This window comes from Lutra lutra, chromosome 6 (genome assembly GCF_902655055.1).
Source record: "Lutra lutra chromosome 6, mLutLut1.2, whole genome shotgun sequence".
In the NCBI taxonomy this organism is placed as follows: domain Eukaryota; kingdom Metazoa; phylum Chordata; class Mammalia; order Carnivora; family Mustelidae; genus Lutra; species Lutra lutra.
In genome coordinates this window covers 93,129,151-93,150,492 of record NC_062283.1, presented here as the reverse complement: position 1 = coordinate 93,150,492, position 21,342 = coordinate 93,129,151, and the positions used below count along the sequence as shown (strand labels likewise).

At 37.6% G+C, this 21,342-nt stretch overlaps 1 protein-coding gene across 5 annotated transcripts in view; it reads right to left on the bottom strand.

The window, feature by feature from the left end:
• Positions 1-3,191: 3,191 nt before the first annotated feature.
• The window catches only part of ADGRG6 (adhesion G protein-coupled receptor G6), a 137,222-nt gene continuing 119,071 nt past the window's right edge, over positions 3,192-21,342 (bottom strand). For 3 of the 5 annotated variants that reach the window (XM_047733099.1, XM_047733100.1, XM_047733097.1), the window contains 3 exons: positions 12,005-12,106; positions 11,199-11,351; positions 3,192-6,106 (listed from right to left, as the gene is read on the bottom strand). In XM_047733099.1, coding sequence (XP_047589055.1) covers positions 5,928-6,106; positions 11,199-11,351; positions 12,005-12,106 — 434 coding nt within the window. In that variant the 3' untranslated portion in view covers positions 3,192-5,927. Of the gene's footprint in view, positions 6,107-8,586; positions 8,633-11,198; positions 11,352-12,004; positions 12,107-21,342 lie in introns of all 5 variants that reach the window. The other 2 variants (XM_047733102.1, XM_047733101.1) reach the window with 1 other exon arrangement.

The window sequence follows — 21,342 nt, the reverse complement described above, 5'->3', positions numbered from 1 at the left end:
TATTAATATGATTTTTTTTAATATTAATATGATTTAATGTGAATATCAAATCTTTTACTTTCACTGGCATCTTGAATTTATAAAAATCATTTAAATTGATTCAGAATGAAAATGAGTAAGGCCAACCAGAAGATGTCATTTGAAAGATTCAAAAGATTTTGGAGTATGTCTGAAATGATTCATCATCCAATTATTCATAAATGTTTAAAATAAATCCTTGATCAATAAGGTTTGAGATTTTAGAATATTAAGTGTTTGGTTACCTTGAATAAACAAGCTTTTCAAAACATACCAAATAAAAATATTTTAATGAGATGATTTAGGGAATATACTTGTAAAAGCTACTCTAAGGGCAAACACCACTTATTAATTTATTTAATGTAAATTAGCCAAGGATTTACATTCCCTGTAAGGTTGTTCCAAATCTTTTTAATTTTACTCAGATCCCCATCTGACACCACTTCTGTTATAATATCCAGCAGGTGAAGTGAGGCTCTACATTATTTTGACTGATAAAAATCAAGAAACTCAACAAGCTTTCCTCACTCTCTGTCTGGTTACCCCTCCTTGTCTCACATAGTAACTATCTTCCTCCCTCCGAAGGGCACAGTGCCTCTTCTCTTTGCCAAGACCAGCTCTCTCCCTACAGTTCCCACTCCCTCATCTCCAGGACCTTCCACGGAAAGCATAGCATCCACTCTGTTCTGCTGCCTTTCTTTTTTGCCTTCAAAAAGGCCTTTACATTCCATTCATAAACAAGAAACAAAACTCCGTAAGACATCTTTGCTTTCTGTTCAAGGTGTCTTGAGCAACACAGGCTTAGGGTTACCTACCTCCCTGCATCTGACAAGCCAGTATAAGCTGTGACTCCCCCAAATTGAACTGCTAATAGCCTCCTGTTAACCAGACCTTACAGATAACACAACTGGTGAATACATAGTGTGTATGTTCCTATGTATTCTTACAATAAAGTAAGTGGAAGGAAAGAGAACATTATTAAGAGAATTGTAAGGAAGGGAAATAATTTGCAGTACTTATTGTATTTATCAAAAACAGCACACATATATGTAGATCTGGGTAGTTCAAACTCAAATTGTTCAAGGGTCAACTCTACTCTTTAAACAAGACCACAATTTCTTCTCCCCCACCCCCTTTGCCACATTTGACATAAACAGCTTCTTTTTCTCTTGAAAGACTTACTTTGTTTCTTAGCACCTCTTACCACATGGTAACTGGAGCAAACAGGGTGCTCATCACTGTTTTAAGTACAATGACTTTGCACCTATCTACCTAGTAATGTGGGCTGGCGGCCCCTTGGGAAGCCTAGTGGCAGACAACATCACTCCCAAGACCTGTGAGCCCAGACCCTATTCTTTGGATCGCCTCGCTCTTCTGTCAACTTCTCAAAAGCCTTCCTCATTCCTCTAGTCCGAGACCTCTGCCTTCTAATTATCCTTCTGTGGTCACCATCTTAAAGTCTCCTTGCAGTGAGGATTCTGCTCCTTCCCTGCCTGTAACCTGTATGCCTCCCCTATGCCTGCCCCAGCCACATGCCCCCCTCGTAAGCTGTGACCTGGACTAGGCCTCCTTCTGCTTCCACACCCCACAGTCATGCCATCCTCACCTGTGTTCCACTTCCTGCTGTGGACTTCCCGAGCACCAGGCCTGGAACGACTCTCCTTACTCTCAGGACAGGCCTATCAGAATCTCAGAAATTCGAAGACCTCACAGTCACTAATCTGCTGTGGGCCCAGAGCTTCTGTCTGAAGTTTTGGAAGCTCTCATTGGTATCTTATGACGTGGATCCCATCCTTGGAATGCCTTCCTTCACGAGGATGCCGGTTCTTTGAGGAAGGCCTCGAGACCCTCCAATGTAGAAGAGTGAACAGAGACCTACGGATTTACGTTTGAACCCACTCTCACTTCCTCTGCGGCCACAACAGGTTACTTACCAACTTCAATCAACAATGCTCCCAGAAGGAAGATTAAAATAACCCCTCCTAGAATTCTGCCAGAAATAAGGAGAGAGAGCAAAGAAGTATCTTGTACCCAAGTATGTTTGTAGATTTGATTTTTTTTTCCCCCCTCTCAAGTCCAAATTACCCAGTTTGGTGTGAGGCTGCCTGTGGTAATAAAACAACGGTCGTCCCCCGCCCCCATTTTTGTGTTTCTGACAGGCTATAAAATATAAATGCAAACATTTGAATATTTCACATTTGTTCTCATTTTTCTCTAGGTTGGCAGGAAAAGAAAACAGTTACTTTACTCTTCCTTAAAATGAAGAGGGAGGTCAGGAAGAAGAAAGGGTGGGAGGAAGAGGAGGAGAGCAGAAGGGAGGAAAGGAGGGAGGGTGTGGGCAGGAGGCAGGGAGGGAGAGAGGCCTTAAATGCCTTTATATAAAGAAATTAGAATGTTATTCAACTGCAAACACAGAAATGCTTCCCAAACACTGCATGTGTAAAGCCCAATTCCTCTAGATTTCACAAGATTGCAAACACAGGTCCACCGGCGAATCAAATCAGTGTTTCCCATCCACTCGCCCCAGCCACTCCCCAGCCTTTCTGAAGTAACCTGCTTGTGTATGAGTGTAGATGAATCGGAGCAACCGCTTGCCTGTTTTCTTAACATGGCTTGGCTGGGAGTTGTGAACATTGGCTCGGAAGATCCGATTTCACAGTGACCAGCCAACACGCCTCACAGCTTAGCACTGAGTAGGGCTGGGAGCCAAATTGGCCTTGGCTTTCTGCAGAAGAGAGAGCCTCAATAACCACAGAAAAGGGATGTGGGGAGGTTCTGTTCTAATCATGCAAGTAAGCTGGCTAAATTCTGTCATTTTCTAAGCTTTCCACAATGAAAACAGCAGCTATAAATATGAGAAAACATCTCAAGACCTAACTCCATGATATACTACTGACTTGGTTCTCTTTTTGAGATGCTGAAGATAGCCTCAAAAAGGAACCTACATTACTTCTAAACTTCCATAGGGCTTGGCTTGGTCATCTTAAGAAAATCCAAGAACTTCAAAATGCATTAATCCCCGGTGAGCTGGATCTTCATAATATATTCATTCTTAGTGTTTGGGCAAAGTAATGCCATGTCACCAGCTTAATTGGTGGCAGGTTATTTTCCAGTTGTCCAGTGATCTTTTCCTATTTAGGAGTCAGAAATAAAAACACTCACTCATAAAGGAATTGAATAATTTGGAACACGAACAACATAAGTATTTATTTGAAAAACATTTTCCATTTAAGTAAAATGACAAATCAGTTACAGTAACTTCTTACTACTAATTCTAATGTGCACTCACAGTCACTTTTATTCATCATATTCAAAGATATTACTACAGAAAACTATTTCACAAAGTTTTAGGAAAAAATATATACAGTCTCTCCAATAGAAAGTTAATTAAAATAACAAATCCAGGCAATATAAAGCTAAGATATGAAACAGGCTGACACTTATAAACACAAATAAATAAATATGTACAAAAGAGTCTATGCCAACAATGGATAAAGAAAAGCTTCACAATGCAAGGAACAATGGTAAGAAGACACAGTGTCTCAGAACCCTAGACTAAGACTAACATAATGTAGTTTAAAAAGATGAAAAGGAAGAAAAAAAAGAAACACCAGGGCATATGAATTGGTATTACTCCCAAGGTTAGGCTAAACTAAATTTTGGCTCTACAGCTAAATTCCTGCAATTCTTCTCTGAGGGAACACAATGAAGGCGAGAAGCCCATGCTTGGAACTGAGGGTAGAATTTGGCTCAGTCTTTTAAATCCATCTGCAAATGTTTTTATTCAACTGTTTCTTCATTTCTCCTTACCTGATTGATGGAAATTTTGAAAGTGGAGTTGACACTGTTGTCAATGATGAAAAAAAGAAAATGTTTTCCCTGGTCTGAATGAACAGGAGTAGAAATGAAAGCCATTTTGGAAGTTATCTCTTAAATACTATCAACTAATTATGCACTTTTGGTAGAAATCTCACAGTAGAAAAATAATGAAATTCTCTTGTGAATCTCTAAGGCTTGGGGGAAAGTATATGAAGATTCAGTGATGATTTAAGACTAATTTTTATCTACATGTAACCTCTGCCAGAATAAGCAGTCTATTAACAATACACCTATAGCAAAGGATTTGGGTCTACTTCAGTGAATCTTAGTGACTTAGAGGCTTATTATCCTTTCCTACTATATATACTCCTCCCCTGTGAAAGTCAAGCTGGGTAATGCTCATGTCTCCCAGGCCTGGTCCAGGCTGCTGCAAAATGAAATGGTAACAAAATCCCACCACCATATTACCTTAACACCCATTTAAGTCTGGCAAATAGCTTTATGACTGAAGATCAGCAAAAGGTGAGAGATCCCCGGATGCTGCATAGCCTGAAACCTCTCCTGGGTCTCAGACTGAGAGCTCCCTGGTTTTTGGGTAGAAAGGCCCCCAGATGCTCAGTTCTAGCTTTTGTCTTCAAGCAGACTGGCACTACCAGAAGGTCTTGTCTCCTCATCACGCAGGCTAATGTCTCCCAGAACCTGATACTTCCCAGATAACCCAGAGCAAATATAAAAGTACATGTACTGAGACCAATTTCTAAAGACCTAGATACAACTCCATCATTTAAGAGTAATTTAAAAGTCCTCTCTAACACATTCACTAGGAAGCAGGTCACTTAGGGTAGTTTGAAATTTAGGTAAACTACTTAATATGCATGACTTGTACACAGAAACCTAATTTATTTATCTATCTTGCCAGACCTTCTCTGGCTCTTATAATCAGAGGGCTCATGTACAAATGGTTTTTAGACTAACAAATGCAGACCCACATGTTTATAAAGTATTTTGACTAAAACAAGTCACCCATATGTCTCAGTTTATATTCTTTGGAACAAAACACTTGAAAAGGAAGTAAAGAGGATTTCCAATTGTGCAAATGGAAATGTCTTAAAGTCTCTAGAGCAAGGACAGGACCACAGAGTCTCAAGGACTGTATTTTCTAAAAGGGAGAGACTATTATACACAGTATGTCTAAAGGAAATCCTCCTTCCTCTCATGAGTCTATAGGCTCAACAGATAGTAGAGGAGCAAAACCAGAGGTCTAATGGATTCATTCTCAGCAGGTAGTTGGAAGTCCACTTTAATATAATCTCAACATTATACTTCATTCAAATGTATGGGATTAAATTCTAATTTATGATGATGCTTAAACCTTATGTCTTGAGTATGGTAAGTGAAATAGTAGAAATTTACAAGGCCTCGTATTAACGGAGTCAAAATTTTGGAAATTCTTTCTCAAGCATATTAATGTTCTGAAGGTGAAACATTTGGTATAAAAAGAAGGAATTCCTTTCTAATCCTTGGGTCAGATACTAAGCACTCTTTTGTATCTGTGGTTGAAAATTTATGGAAAGTGAAGAAATGCTACCACATTCATAGACACTAGCACTGAGAAGGGACTTGCGGGCATCCAAATAGTTATGAATATTCCTATGCTTTTCATTGTTGAGAAAGATGATGTAGCAATGGCCATACCTAAACCCAATAGTGGGGCGTGAATGAGCTCTGAGCTATGCTTGCCCCTTGCTCTGCCCCTCCCTTGTCCACTGACTTTAATGTCCCCCACCTCCCTGAGTCCTAATTAGTCCAATCCAATTACAGATTTAAAAAAAATCATATCCCCTGCGGCCCTGGGTCATGTTGCTCTCAGTACTAAAGTTTTAGTGATGATCAAAGCGCTCCCTTGGAAGAAATGCACTGAAAAGACAGATATTTTAAATTTCATAAAAGCCTTCTTAACAAAGTACATTCCTCATACACGTATATCCAGTTACCAAGGTCACAGCACGTTCCTGTGTGCTCGTCACGGTTTTCACTGCTGCAGAGCTTCATGTCATGTAGATGGATTCTTCTCTGGCATACTAACCACATTAAAACTTTGTGCTGTGGCTGAAGTTGTCTGACATGATAATATTTTTATAGAAGTTATCTGAATGAGCATTGCAGTAACCCTTGACCTTATCAATGACCTGGTGGACAGGGATGATTGACGTTTGTTCTCCATCAGCACGGGGCAATTTTGACAAGGATTTGTCTGTGGAAGCGCTGTCTGCAAGAAATGATACCAGAAATTAGACTGTGAGATGAGGTGACGTGCCTAAGGGCCACCAAAATGGACATTATTTTGCACGTTCAAGTACACAAATGAAATGAAGGCCTGTTCTTTCTTAGGTTAGGTAATAGGCAGCACTAACATTTCATGCTTCTCATCTTCAATTTCTATGCATGATTAAATATTAATTTGCCTCCTAGTAATGTATGTTGGAATTTGTTTCAAGAAATGTTCCTGTAAAGTGGCATTTTTCAAAGGGTCAAGGAATAGAATAATCAGAAAATTGCCACAAAAATAAAATGTGGCAGGTAACTCAAAAGAAGCAGGTACAGATTATATAGCAAATAAATTAAAAGAGGCCAAAACATCTATGAAAGAAATGTCTGATGTCTAAGATAAGATTTCAGAATAATACAGGGTGGGGGAAATGGGTAGGTGACCATAAACTGATAGGTACATTACACTATCCTCTCTACTTTTAATATATGTTTACTATATTCCATAATAAAAACTTTTATGAAACATAATCTAAACTATGTTGAAGAATAAAGTGAATGAAAATGAACATAAAAGGGTATTTTAAACACATTTCTCCATAGTTTTTAACTTATAAAAATGATTGGAATAAAAAAGTAATCTTCTCTTAATTATTTCTGAACTGTAGAAATCAAAATTACCAGAAATATTTACGTATGTGTTTTTATTATCTATGCTACTTTCTCAGAATGATGTTATTGTTGATGGCAATAATATCAGAGCAATTGATGGTGACAGAGGACTGCTAAATACATTTCTGTTCCGAATTTCTCAATATTATTTATTTGTTTATTTACTTATTTATTAGTTTTAATTTCAATTCCAGTTAGTTAACACACAGTGTAATATTAGTTTCAGGTGTGAAATTTAGTGATTCAATGCTCAATACCAAATATTTAAGTATTATCTCCCTAGAGCCAAAACTTTTCTAAAATTGGTTCAGATAGTAGTCTAAAACTCACATAAGCCCTATTATCTACAAATTCATATGGCTGTCTTTATGTACCCTATGAATATTTTGTAAGTATCAGCTCTTTTCCCCTCCCCAACACACTTTGGAGAAAAATTCTAACTTAAAATTAACCACAGGGATCTCACACCAATGAAGGAGCAAATGTGACCTTTGATGAAGTATTCCATTCCCTACATTGTATATTCTCTATTAACTGTGGAAAAGGCAAAAACTCGATCATGAAAAATTCCTTCTAGGAATCATGGCTCCAAATTTGGAATGTTCATTGCGGCCATTTTTCTGCTTTGTGTAAGTTGCCCCAACATGTGACATAACATGAAAAATTCATCAGTAATTGGTAAAAGCCATCATCGCTCCATCTGTTGTCTTTGGATATGACTCAAATTGTTCAACTGCTGTCTTGTGTGGAAGGAGACACTAAATAAAATGAAGGCTAAAAGAGGAAATGGTGTGTCCACCCCATACTAAAGGAAGAAAAAGAGAACAGATGGCTCATGGGAAGAATGGCAGGTTGAAGCATGGCAGAATGATTATATCCCAGGACTGGTGAGGAAAGGCTTAGGAAGTCATTGTAGAAAGGCCCCTCCCCGTTTAGCTCTCAGCAAGCTGATTGATCCTGCACTTCCTTCAGTTCATATAGTCACTAGCCATTGGTTTTCTACTGTGGATTTTTCTATTAATTTAAACATCAGTAACAAATAATTTGTGCTTGATGTTTTTAGAAAAACCACACATCCTCAAAGAAGCTTCAAGGATACACTCATTCTGCTTCATTGACAACTTCCAGGAGCATGGGCCTTTGCGATATTTTTGACCAGCTCCTTTCCAAATACGTGATCCAATTTTCTGGGTCTTATAGTCAATAAAGTAGAATTGTGAGCAAGGGCTGTATTTCAACATGTATGCTATTCCCAGTCCTCTGGTTAGACATTACATCATTAACAATAGAGATTTTGGTTATAGCTGCAAGTTTGAAAACCAGGGGCTAGGGAAATGAACTATTATTTGACCTATGCTGAAATATCAAGCAGGTAAAAATGTTCAAAAAGCAGGCTTGGAGTTGACAATTTCTCCATTATGACTTCTATGAATGTACCATGACATAGCCAGTGATTCATAAGAGCAGTGGAAAAGTAAAGAATTTTACTCTCTTCTATAACAAACTTCTCAAGTATTACTTTCTCTTCATTATTTTACCTGCTACATGACCCATTAACTCTAGAGCATGGTACATTTCCTAGAAGGAGAAGCTTGCAGACACCCCCATGCAGAGAAGAACCAGCACAGCACACAACCATTCGAAATTCCAGAAATTCCAGCTCAATGAAGGAATGTCATTGTGCTAGCTGAGTATTGTAAAGAACAAGCAATTTTGCTGGTGTGGCAAGAATCTTAGTTTAATCCATGCAAATATTCTTTTATTACCTTGCAAAAAATTCATGCATTCAAAAAAGTAATAAATGTTTACCTGAATGATCCACTTTTGCTGAAGGAATGCTCTTAGAAGACATTATCTACACCATAAACATATGAATTTCTAGATCAATTTCAAGAAATAAACCAACTAGATATCCAAGATGATATACGCAGTGACTTTTTGCATACTCTAAGGGACCCAGTACACCAGCAGTCACACTGAGAACTGGCTAGATAGCTAAAGGCCATTGGTATATCAGTTGAAAGGAAACCTTAAGTTATTATGTCATAGAAGTAATGTCATATAGCTGACTTATGCTAGTTGACAAGAACTCATTTAACCCCAAGGTTTTTGTTATGGGAAACAGAAAAACAATAATGCATTCCTTTAAAAACAAAAACAAAAACATGCACAACACTTTGAAATCGCAAAGTTTTTCTTTGGCACCTCCATTTCTGTATTTCCTTTTATCTTTTGGTCGATCTTCCCCATAATTCTTAATATGCCTAAATATTTCATTAAGACTTCCAAAATGCCCCCTGTTCCAAATGATCTACCTTGTTATCTTTTCTCCCCTTTTAATAGTGGCATTTTTCTGGCTAGCTATTCTCAGCTGTATTAAGAGGAAAACAATTTAGTTGGTCTAATCCCCCTTCCTTCATAACTGATGTACAATGCACTATTTGCATTTTAGAAGGGCAGGCAAAATGAGTAATTTTTTTTCTTATAAATGGGATTGCTTTAATTTCTCTTTTTGCCACCTCATTATTTGTGTATAGAAATTCAACAGATTCTAGTATATTAGTGTTGTATCCTACAACATTACTGAAATTCCTTTATCATTTCTAATAGTCTTATGGTAGAATCTTTAGGGTTTTCTGAATATAATATCATGTCCTCTGCAAATAGTGAATATTTTACTTCTTCCTTACCAATGTGGATCCTTTTTCTTTTTCTTATCTGACTGCTATGGCTAGGTCTTCTAAAACTATGTTGAATAAAAGTGGTGAGAGTGGACATCCTTGTCTTGTTCCTGATCTTAGAGGAAAAGCTCTCAGTTTTCACCACTGAGTATGATGTTACCTGTGAGTTTTTCATATATGGCTTTATTATGCTGAAGTATGTTCCTTCTAAATCCTACTTTGTTTTTACCATGAATGAATGTTGTATTTTGTTGGATGCTTTTTTTGCATCTATGGAGATGATCATACAAACATCTAATTTTATAAATAATGTGAAAAATTCATTCATTATAAGTAAAAGATATTTTGTGCCAGGGAACTACCAACTAGGTAGGATAATCTATCTCAGACTATACACCTGTCATCAATTTTCTTACTCAGGTATTTAAAGAAGAGATGCACAGACCTCTTAATTTTAGGCAGAATTATTTGTGTAGAGGACTCAGAGGTTGCATCTTATACTGGAAGGGAGTGCACAGCTTTCATATGGTTCTTTTAAGTGTCCTCTACTACAAGAAATTTTTAGAACTGCTATCCTAAGCTGCTCTAAATTTTCAGGTCTTTAATTAATTTTGTAATTAACAAACTCTCCGAATGCTCAAACATTTTTCCATAGAGCTATCTTGAATCTGAGGCAGTGGCCATTCCAGTGGCAAATTACGGACTGTGGTGTAAGCAGGGACATGTAAAATGATTCAAATGCACATAAGGGTCATTTGAAATCTAAGTGTTTGCAATATGAACATTTACAGATACATTACACAACATGCTTCTTATTTGCAAAAAGTCAAATATGAATCTCTTCAGTGTCATTCACCTCTGCTTATGTTTAATAACTAAATAAATTCAAAATTAAGTTATTTCCATTATCCTTTTAGAAGATCTTTAATTAGGAAAGTGCTGGTGCTAAGTGTTGACAGCTGTTTGCCTGAAACATAATTAGTATTTCAAAATAGCAATTATGCTTTTTTCCTGTGAAATTATTAAAAGATTGCAACTTTCCACACCACTCACTGGCTATCAAGTACGGCAAAAGAATCTTTATTTCTACATTGTCTTCAGGATTATTCACACACATGCTTAGTGTCAGAACCTGTGGTCATGTAAATATCATGAGAGTCCAGAAGATGAACAAAGACATGATGTTTCTCACCATCCTGTATCACTTGCCAAATATGATGCTCTCTATTCTGTCATATTTAATCAGTGATTGGCAATAACACTTCCAATGGTTAAGGACTTAAGCCTTAAATGTAATATACCCTGTATAGTGTTTCCACCTGTTCCCATGTCAACTTGCCAATTAACTTTCATAATAAGTTATAAAACATGAAATATGCAGTATTATGAATAATTGCAACTCAGTTTCTGTGTTTTTAAAATAAAAACATAACTTTTTAAATACAGTATTTTTGAAAAGAAAACAGGTTTAAAGCAAATGAAATAATAATACTCAGAGCTAATAATATTATGGCTCGATTTTGGTTATAAGACTTAAAAAATTTAAAAAACTTAAAAAAAGACAAAAACGTCCACAAAAGTGTTGGATAAAGTCTTCAAAGAGATTGTGATTTTCATAAATCTAATATAAGCACCCTAAAGTGCGCTGTTTTCTATCACTCTTCATGATATGCCAATTGTAATATAAAGATGGTGAGAAATGGACCAGAGAACATCTTTACCGCTGTTAGAGTGACTCACCAGTGTGGCTATTCCTTTTGAAGTAAGTAGTAGAGCTGGATTTAGATTTGGATGTAAGGTAGGTTGAGTTGGACCCAATGGAGCTTGAGGACAAAGATTTTCCTAGGTTATCAGAACTTTTCTTAATGATATTGGTGGCTGTCTTGCTCCAGTCTGAAAGAAAGCACATCTCTCCATGAATGTGTTTTAGGGGGCATATGTTCTACTATGAAGAATCACCACTGCATTATTTAGGTAATTTAGCCAAAGCACTCAATTTTGTATATGCTAGCAAAGGGCTCAGCGAAAAGACTGGCATATGAACAACAATAAACTGAAGAAGTAAGCTTGAAACTTTGACCTGTAGCACGTATTGCTTAAAATCCTACTTCAATTTTGTAAGGGTGAGAGGTAATTACTGCCAAAAAAAAGTAATGCTATTCTTCAAGTATTTTTTCATACCAAGAAAAATGTCTTGGTATGACATAATAATGTGATCTAGGGCCTCAAAAACATGGAAAGGAGCAGGTGGTATGGTGGAACCTCTGGATACCTGAGTGGTCACATTGGATACAAAACCTTGAACAACGCAGTTCACCTGGCTGGAATTCATGCTTCTCTGTGGAATAGAAGGGTCAGGCCCAGACTCCTCAGATAGCTTGCTGTCCTCGTATTCTAAGATTCCAACTAAGCATCTTCACGGGCACCACCTTTACCATGTGCTACCACTGGGACTGCATTGCTCTAACAACAGAAGGCCAGATGACGAAGGTTTCTGACTACTCTCCTCTTAGATGTAAGAACCACTGACCAACGAGCCCCTTTACCTGAGTTATCTGCTAACCGAAGTCTCCCGCAGCAGAGATGCCGCCTCCACTGTTTCTGAACATTCTCCTTCATAGCGCAGTGGAAAATAAATATAAACAAGCCTGGAACAGAAGAAAATATAAACATTTAAGCCAACAGACACATTCTTAATGATAAATCTTATGAAACACATGGATTCATTTAAAATTTTTTTTTAAGTGTCCGAGTCACTAAGAAACAAGATCTTAAGGGATCTTGAAGTATGTAGATGTTTTAATCTTTTAGAACAGAATAGAAAGGCTCGAATAAAACTCGAGTAATTATACATATCTGATTCTCTCTTTGTCTGTTCTGTTCAGCAATTATTATAACTTGACCTACATGTTAAGCTGAAATGGGCAATTTTCAATTGAAGAGGAGTTTAATACGTCTCCTATGTTTGTTTTAAAATTCTGTAAAAGCATCTCAAAAATCATAGAAAAAAAGGAGAAAACTGAAAATATCTATAAGTTCAATTACAATTTGTGTATTCTAAGCTATTTTATGTATATGTATTTTTATAAGTTTGGGCCACAGAAAAATGGTATTTTTGTGGGTCAAAACTGGCCCAAAATCAGCAAATTCATGTGGCTTTACCTAGCCTGCTTTAGTTTTTCAACATTTTTTAAAGATTTTATTCATTTAATTTAGAGAGAGAGATTTTATTTGAGAGAGAGCACAACCACGAGGGGCAGAGGGAGAAGGGGAGAGAATTTCAAGGAGACTCTATGCTTAACCACATACATACCCAGTTACTCCCTGGCTTACTATATTTTCCATGGCTACACTGTCCCAGTACATACTCATCTTCTCCAGTCATGTGCTATGAGTGCCATATGCTGATTTTTACATTTGTCCCCATTTCCTTCTCTTCCTGTCACCGCCACCAAATACGGGACACCTTCTTTGGCTGTATCTCTCTACCTAGCAGCATCTCAGACACCTAATGTTCTAAACAGACATCCTCTTCATTACTACCCTCAAACCAACATCTCAAGTTCATTCCTGTCCAATACCATTTCAAAGTCTCCTCTTTCAAATCTTTCTGTAAGTGCTTCCTATCACTCAGGTGTTAGGTCAACTCTTCAAAGAGGCCATAACCAACTGTTTATTTCATTTTCATTTTACTTTAATGTTTTGGCTCTCATCATGCTCTTGCACATACTCTTGTCAGGGCACTAATACCCAATATTCCTGTATTCCTCATTTATTTGTTTGCTTGGTTGTCTTTTGCTAGGAGATAATGAGCTCCAAGAGCATAGGATATTTGTCACCCAATGCTGTACTGGCCATTCCCAGAAGGATACCAGGAACTAAGCAGAAACTCCATGAATGTTGAATGAATGAATAGAAAGCTTAATTAACTGCTCATCTATTTACATGAGCTAACTGAATACTTACACATACATTCTAATGTGTTAAATGTATTATGGGGGTAGGGGGTAAAATGTAAAATGTAAATGTAAATGTAAATGTAAAATGTAAATGTAAAATGGGGGTAGGGGATGAATGATAGGAGTAGAACACAAATAAAGGAGCCACAGAATGTAAAGAAAATATATTTAAGGCAAAAGTTTCTAAAAAGTATGCAACCTAGTTGCCCAAGTACTACCTTAGTAATATACCATGGTAACCAGAATATCCACATAAGGGAGGGTCTTTTAGAGGGCATACGGTTTGAACTGAACCTGAAGAAAGCTTTGGCTAGGGAGGCAAGGGAAGTTTCCAAAAAGGATAATTCATTCGGTGACTACTAAGCACTGTTAGGCAGGAGGAACGGTTGTTTTAAGCTGGATATTCAAAGGTAAACAAAGTAGATGATCATTGCACTCATGAGGCAATGGACCTAGCATGGAAAGATATAAAAGTAAAAAAAAAAAAATTACAGTATATTTAAGGGACATTAAGACTTTAAGACTTATCTGCTCTTTTCAAATATGGAGTATTCATCAAGAAAACTGTAAATTACATTGTAGCATATACAACTGGAAAAGTGGGGAAAAGTATTCAAAGGACTCTCTTTTGATATGTGCCATTAAACTCGGAAAATTTGTCTAAGGTTATGCTTGTATGTTTTTATGCTTCAATATCTTAACTCAAAATGGTCTATAATTTAATTCCAGAATAAATTACATTATGAACTATTAGAAAAGTAGCATGCTGGATTGCTATAGGATAGGCCCTGACCCCAGTGAAGGACCATGGCTGATTCTCCTCTTCTGGGATTGGCTTCTTGGATCATCAGTGAGTTTCTGACATTCAGGAGGGACTTTATAAATTCCTATTGCTATCTCTGATCACTGATTTCAATAGATAGCTAACTTACTAAAAAAAATTCCTGGGAAATGCAAATGTATTTATCTCTAAGAGGTATAAATAAAACATACAATGACCTAAGTGAAGTAATACTGGTCATCAGCAATATTACCAATTTATTATTTTTATGATTAAATCATCCTCTGTATGTTTATATAAGTAAAACTATTCTTTTACTTATTATATTATTTATTACTAATATTTTATTTTTAATAAAGTGGTTAGTAAAGGAAATATATCCTAGTGACCTAGTTATTTGTCCAAAATGATATCAGATAGGGTAAGGAAGTTCTAATTTTAAAAGAAAGCGCTAACAAATATGAATCAGATTTCAAACAATGAATCAGAAAACAAACACACATACACACACACACAGCTTGTTGACAGTGCCTGTGCTGTGGGTAAGAAGATGGCAGCTGGGTTGGGCAGGGAGAGCCAGAGAGAAGTGGCTGCTTGCAGACCTGTCTGGCTTAGGCATGACAAGTCTCAGAGTAGGCGTAAGATTTCCTTCCACACTCCAAACCCTGAAAGTCAGCACCAGGAGGCTGACCCACCTTCCCAGGGAGTAGGAGAAGACCTCACTGGGTTTGGACCTCACCCTCACACTGACTGACTAAATCTGACTGCTTGTCAAAACCTTCCCACACCTACAACCCCCGTTCCCTATGCAGTTTGCTTGATACAGACAATCCCTTTAATAGGTAAACATGCCTTTCGGTAGCACTGAACCAAGGTATATAAACAGTCTGAATCAGTTAACAGATTCTTTGAAGTTTCTTCTAGGTGGTGGCAGCAAGGAGCAAGGGGGCATGAAAGCCTGAGGACAGGTTAACACAAGTCACAGATGAAGGCGGCTGCCGGTGGAAGGGACAAAGCCCCTGCCGTGGGTTTACTCTATTTTTGTGAACTGGGGCAGAATTTGCAGGGTTTGCTCTTAAAGGTATTTTTGTCAGATCCTGAAAACCCAGGCAACCATGTGTTCTCAATGCACTGTTTCACAAAATCACATATCAGCGCTGGGAGAGATTACAAACTTCAATGAGAAACTTTCCTCCTCAGGCATCACTCACTATAGGGCCTCGCACTGAGCAAATGATTTTCTTTTAGTGGAGAGCAGGAGGTGAAGTTGCCAGATGTTGCTTCCTTTGTGTCACACTCAACAATTTTTATACATGTCACATCTATTCGAGGAAAAAAGAAAAAAACTTCAGGGGTTATGTCTGGTGTTTTGAGGACACTGGGAGGGAAACAGTTCTTGGATTCACTTTTTCATCCTTGCTGGGATGCTAAGATGGCATTACTTTGAGGGTCTGACGCTGACCACAGCCACAGAGGAGGAGGTTAAAGATAAAACTGACTCAATAAAACAATTTTTTAGATTGTGCAGTGCTGTTCTAAATTATAATTACACAGCGTTAGATGACAGGGCCTATTTTTAAGCAGCTGTATGTGCCAGTAAATCTAGAGGCATCCAGTAAGTTCAAGAGATGCTGGAATGTAAATTAGATTCAAAATCAGAACATCTCTTCCAAACTGCAATGATGGCAGTCATTGAAATGATCCCTCCCCCCAACTACGAACTGCGATGCTGTTAAGACTAAAATTAAATGACAGGCACGAGAAGTTAGAATTCTTAGGAATTAATATATTTTTAAACGCCAAGGTATTGGGCTGATTCTTTAACCATGAGATGCATTTCCATTTTAAAGCAGAATAGAGTTCTCATAATAGGTTTTTTTACTATTCATAGCAACAAGCCCTTTCTGTGTGAATTTAAATTAGTCTGGCAATAAATATTATACCAAAATTCTTACAGGACAAAACATCCCTTTTACAGTTCAGCTGTGGGAAATGTGGTAGGTATGCACATCTGGAAGAACACACTTACTCAGTATGGAGAGAAATTCTAAATACTTCGGGGAGGAAGTGGAGAAAATGCAGCAGGAGAGCCAAGGGAACTTGGAGGCCAAAGTGAGAAAACAGAGGGCTATTCCCTCCTCAGTTTCGAAGGTTTTTCCGCTCCCCCTTCATCTATTTATAGGTCTTGGTGCCAGAAGCAGAGCTAAAAATCACAAAACCTTAAAGTTCTACACTGACATCCAAGAGAATCTGTTTGATTTCTCATCCCCATCGATGCTCTCTTTCTAGCAAATGTTTTCCCTTTGAGAATCATCCTATCAACCACACGGCACCTCAAAGAGTATCTCCATACCACCTGGAAAAACATGCTCTTCTAACTTTCTGGAAAGAGCTTTCAGCAGGGACCAGGATAATTGAACTATACTCTTCATACTGACTTACAGCTTTATTTAACTGACCAGGGAGTAGAGAATATTGCTCATAAAAGTTGGAAGCTGAAATGGGTGAAAAGATTCAGTCAGAATTAAAACCTTTACTTCATCCTGACAGGCTAAATGCTAGTTCCATGAAACCTTTATAACTCACAAAACACAGCTCGCGATGGTCTTTCTTTGGTGAATTTTAGCCTGAAAACCAACCACTCTAATGAATCCAAGCCAAAGTTCCTTAGCAATCATTTCTTTGACTTGATAACTGCTTTGACTCTTTATTTTACCCGCATGAACCCAGATTCCATGTTGGAACAAGAATAAAAACAAAAACTTAAATATATTTTAAACTAATAGATTCCCAACACATCCTCTACCCACACATCCCCCATCTCCCTTGCTTTCCTTTTACCACACCATCTTTCACTAACAAGAGGGACCTGCCCCCTTAAAAAACAAAAATCTAGATCAATATGCGAATTCACTATGTTGTACTTCTCTGTCAATTTTGCCATTTTCTTATTTAAAATAAATGACCTTTTCAATTTCGATGGCAGATGGTGTTGCAAGTATGTGGGATGGTGAGTCTGCCCATGGGCACTGCCAGGGAAGAAAAGGTAATGAACTCCACCTCCCCAAATCCTCCCTGGGAAGCACATCAGAGGCCAAGGCTGGGTCAGCAAACATGGCGAAGGGACACCTACAAGAGTGACCTAAACTTGGAGCAAGATTTCTGAGAACTCTCATCAAGAACTGGATTTGGTTTTTGATACCTAGTCCTGTCACTGACCTGGGAACACCTTCAAGCAGCATGTCTGGGGTGGGGAGGAAGCTTCCTTCTAAATATTGGCACGATGTTTGCTGTAGATTTTATGAGCTGTGTTTAACTATGAATTTAGAAAAAAAAATTCTGAGCCTCAATATTTTGGCTAGGAATTTAGCTCCCACATGGGACTCATTCTCTTTGGTTGATTCTGGCAAAGATCTGGGGCTTTCTGGGGCAGATATAAAATGAGCAGCCAAAGGGATGTTCTCAGATCTTGAGCCTGATTATCAAAAGTTAAAAAAAAAAAAATTGCCAAGGAACAGTTCCCCTTGGATATAAAAATGAAAGCGGGGCAGTAAAATTCAGGGCAGCACATACTATCATTCTTTCTCGCTCCAAAAGGTCCCTTTCGAGAAGCCTCGGTGGAGGGGAAAACAACAAGAACAACAAAACCCAAATCAAAACCCAAACCTTGGGTCCTCAACTCTCAATGAGTGCTTTACTGACAAAAGGCCACTGACACTTCCAGCAAGATTGTCATCAACAAATTCCAACAAATGGCCTCCCTTAATTTTTTCTTACTCTGGATAATAAAAGATCCAGAAACATAGTTGGGGCAAAACTATAGATTAGCTATCGATAAATTCAGGGATACAGGGTGGAGTCCGAGTAGGTAGTGATGAGTGAATGACATCTTAATCAGGTCCACAAGCACAAGTTGTTCTGAAATTTTGATGGGTAAATCAATTAAAAATTAATCAAATCACATATGTGAGCAAAAAAGGATGCATGCTTTATATATATATATATATATATATATATATATTTTTTTTTTTTTAAAGTAGGCTCCACACCCAGGGTAGAGCCCAATGCGAGGTTGAACTCATGACCTCGAGATCAAGACCTGGACCGAGATCAAGGGTTGGCTGCTTAAATTACTGAGCCACCCAGGCACCCCAAGAGAAATGCTTCTTGACAAAAATGGTCTAGATTACCTCTCAGCTTCCTAGCAAGCCTGAGTCCAAGTCTCTGAATGGCTCATATATTCTGTTGTTACAGAGACATAGCCAGCCAGCCGCTGGGCTGGGTTTATAGCTCTCTTTGAGAACCTCTTGAATCCTCCTTTCATACTACCAAGATGCCCTTTAGAAAATTATTTCTCTATGGCACAAAATGCCCTGCCAATAGAGGAGTAATTTATTTCCTTGCAGTGCGTGACATCTCAGCCAACATGACATCATTTCGGATGTTAGGGTTTTAAAGGTGGTTCATGTCTTTACCTTGGCACCAATGCCCTATGTTGCGTATGTGATTACAACACAGCTTAGCTGTCAGGAGGCTCCTAACTCTTTTTTTTTTTTTTTTAAGATTTTATTTATTTATTTGACAGAGAGAAATCACAAGTAAGCAGAGAGGCAGGCAGAGAGAGAGGAGGAAGCAGGCTCCCTGCTGAGCAGAAAGCCCGATGTGGGGCTCGAACCCAGGACCTGGGATCATGACCTGAGCCGAAGGCAGCGGCTTAACCCACCGAGCCACCCAGGCGCCCCAGGAGGCTCCTAACTCTTAATTGGATTTAATTTTCTTACTTTACCAGTAAGATTAAAATAATAATAATAAACATATTCCCTTTAATTATTTTTTCTGAGTAGGGGTAAGAATAACATTTATTCATTAAGCATATAATTACTAATAGTTTTTTCAATGGATACAGATACTCACTTCCTAGAAACTTTGAAACAAAAAAATTGAAGGGCAGTAACTTATTTTCCTTATGCTTTAGTCAGTCATAATGTATTTTTCTATTTTCATATATGCTATATTATAAATATTACACTGTGAAATTCAGACTGAGCTTGGGGGAGTCATTAACTCTTCTGAGCCTGTTTATTCATCTATAAAATGCAGAAAATACCTTCTTTCTTGGGTACCTACTTTCTTTTTTTTTTTTTTAAAGATTTTATTTATTTATTTGTCAGAGAGAGAGAGGGAGAGAGAGCAAGCACAGGCAGACAGAATGGCAGGCAGAGGCAGAGGAAGAAGCAGGCTTCCTGATGAGCAAGGAGCCCGAAGTGGGACTCGATCCCAGGACGCTGGGATCATGACCTGAGCTGAAGGCAGCTTCTTAACCAACTGAGCCACCCAGGCATCCCGGGTACCTACTTTCTATTGTTGCTTTAAGAATTACATCAAATCACTGATGCTGTGTGTAAGTTTTTTATAAGCCATAAAGCATTATGCAAATATAAATTATTTCTGTTGCTCTGGGTATATCTTAATGTTATCAAATTAATTAATAGCAAGCATTATCTCTGAGTAGACTGACAACCCTCTGTGTTCACCATGGCAGCTTCTATTTCTAGAACCATACGTTGCATCTGATGCTTTCATAAATATGTACAGAAAATGGGCTGATTGTGCATGAGATGATTAGTCAATATTGTTTCACATGCCTAGAAAAGGAAAATTGAAGACTACCTTCTTGCTAAGGGAATAGACTTCAGATCTTGATAAACTTAGTAGGAGTGTTAAACTTTCCTATATGTTGAAAAAGCCTTATCTAATAGATAATGTCAAATGTCTTTGTACAGTTAATGAAAAATATACACAGCCTGAATTCTGTTCATGACTTTTCTAATGAGCAACTTTGTGTACATACTGCATCTCAGAGCAATAACTTATTCTACAAGCACATCGATATTGCCACGGGCAAGAGGAGCCCAAGAGGACTCTGGCCATGATCTTCTCAACAATCCGGGAATTGCCTTTTACTTCTTTAAAATGAGTTACACTGTATTTCCTGAAGTGTAGTCTAATGTTCTCAGGCATGTGAATTATGATACACTTTTGTCAAACATCTGTTCCCTTTTAAACAGCAATTTGTATACCATGCCATTTTCTCAAGTTGTAGTCTTTAGAAAAAATTAAAATATCTAGTACAGTGATCTGCCACTTTCATCCTAGGAAAGCAACAAAGATAGCAAAAGCAGGTAGATATGTAACAAACACTACCATGGCAAGAGAAGACATATTTATCTTTTCATCTTACAAGAAAAAAAAATCAGTGGATTGATTAAAATATAATTTGTTGAAGTGAAGAAGGTAAAATAATTTTAAAAAAGCAATGTACTGTGAAAAATTAGAAAATAAGCTTAGATTCGGGCTCAATTCAATTCATGATTTCATTTGCTCATTCGAATAGGTAGAATTTTGATTATAAGCCACACAGGTTATAATAATTTCCCAATATTCAATTAGCACTATTTTGGCAGTTAAGTTGTATGGTTATAAATGTCCATAAAAATTAAACAATACATATACTAATAACAAAAATATATATTAAACTGAACATTAAAATATTAAAGCATGTACAAAATTTTAAAATGTAGGCTCTGCAAATTTATGTAAGTATCCATATAATTATACATGTATATGTGTTTGAACACACTCATATCCATACATGCATTTATTTATAAGAACCCTGAAAGATAAAATGGATTTTTCACATGTTTGAATCAAAGTCTGGAAGACAGACACAAAAATGAAACGCAAGCTGCTAGCAGAAGCCACGCCTGTGATAGAGACATCTTGGCTTCCCTGCAGACACAGCTTGAACATCTGTCCTTGGAGGTCTCACCTCTGTAACACTAAAGGGTGACTTGTGGGATTCAAAATGAAGACCTGCTGATTTTCAGATGCTCAGCTCCAAGCTAAATCTGAGATTAAAATTTGTTTGGTATAGATTTAATTTTTAGAATATTATATCACATTCTAAACCTTTGGCTGTTGCTGAGTCTAATACTGGTAGGTTTCAGTTAGCTATGGTATGGCATAATCAAGAAGACCGCTCACCTTAACCACTCTAGAAAAAGAAGAGTTTACTTCAATGAAACTCAACACCAGTGTTGAGTGTTTTGTGGCAGCATCGTTCCAAACTTTCTCTTGACTCTTC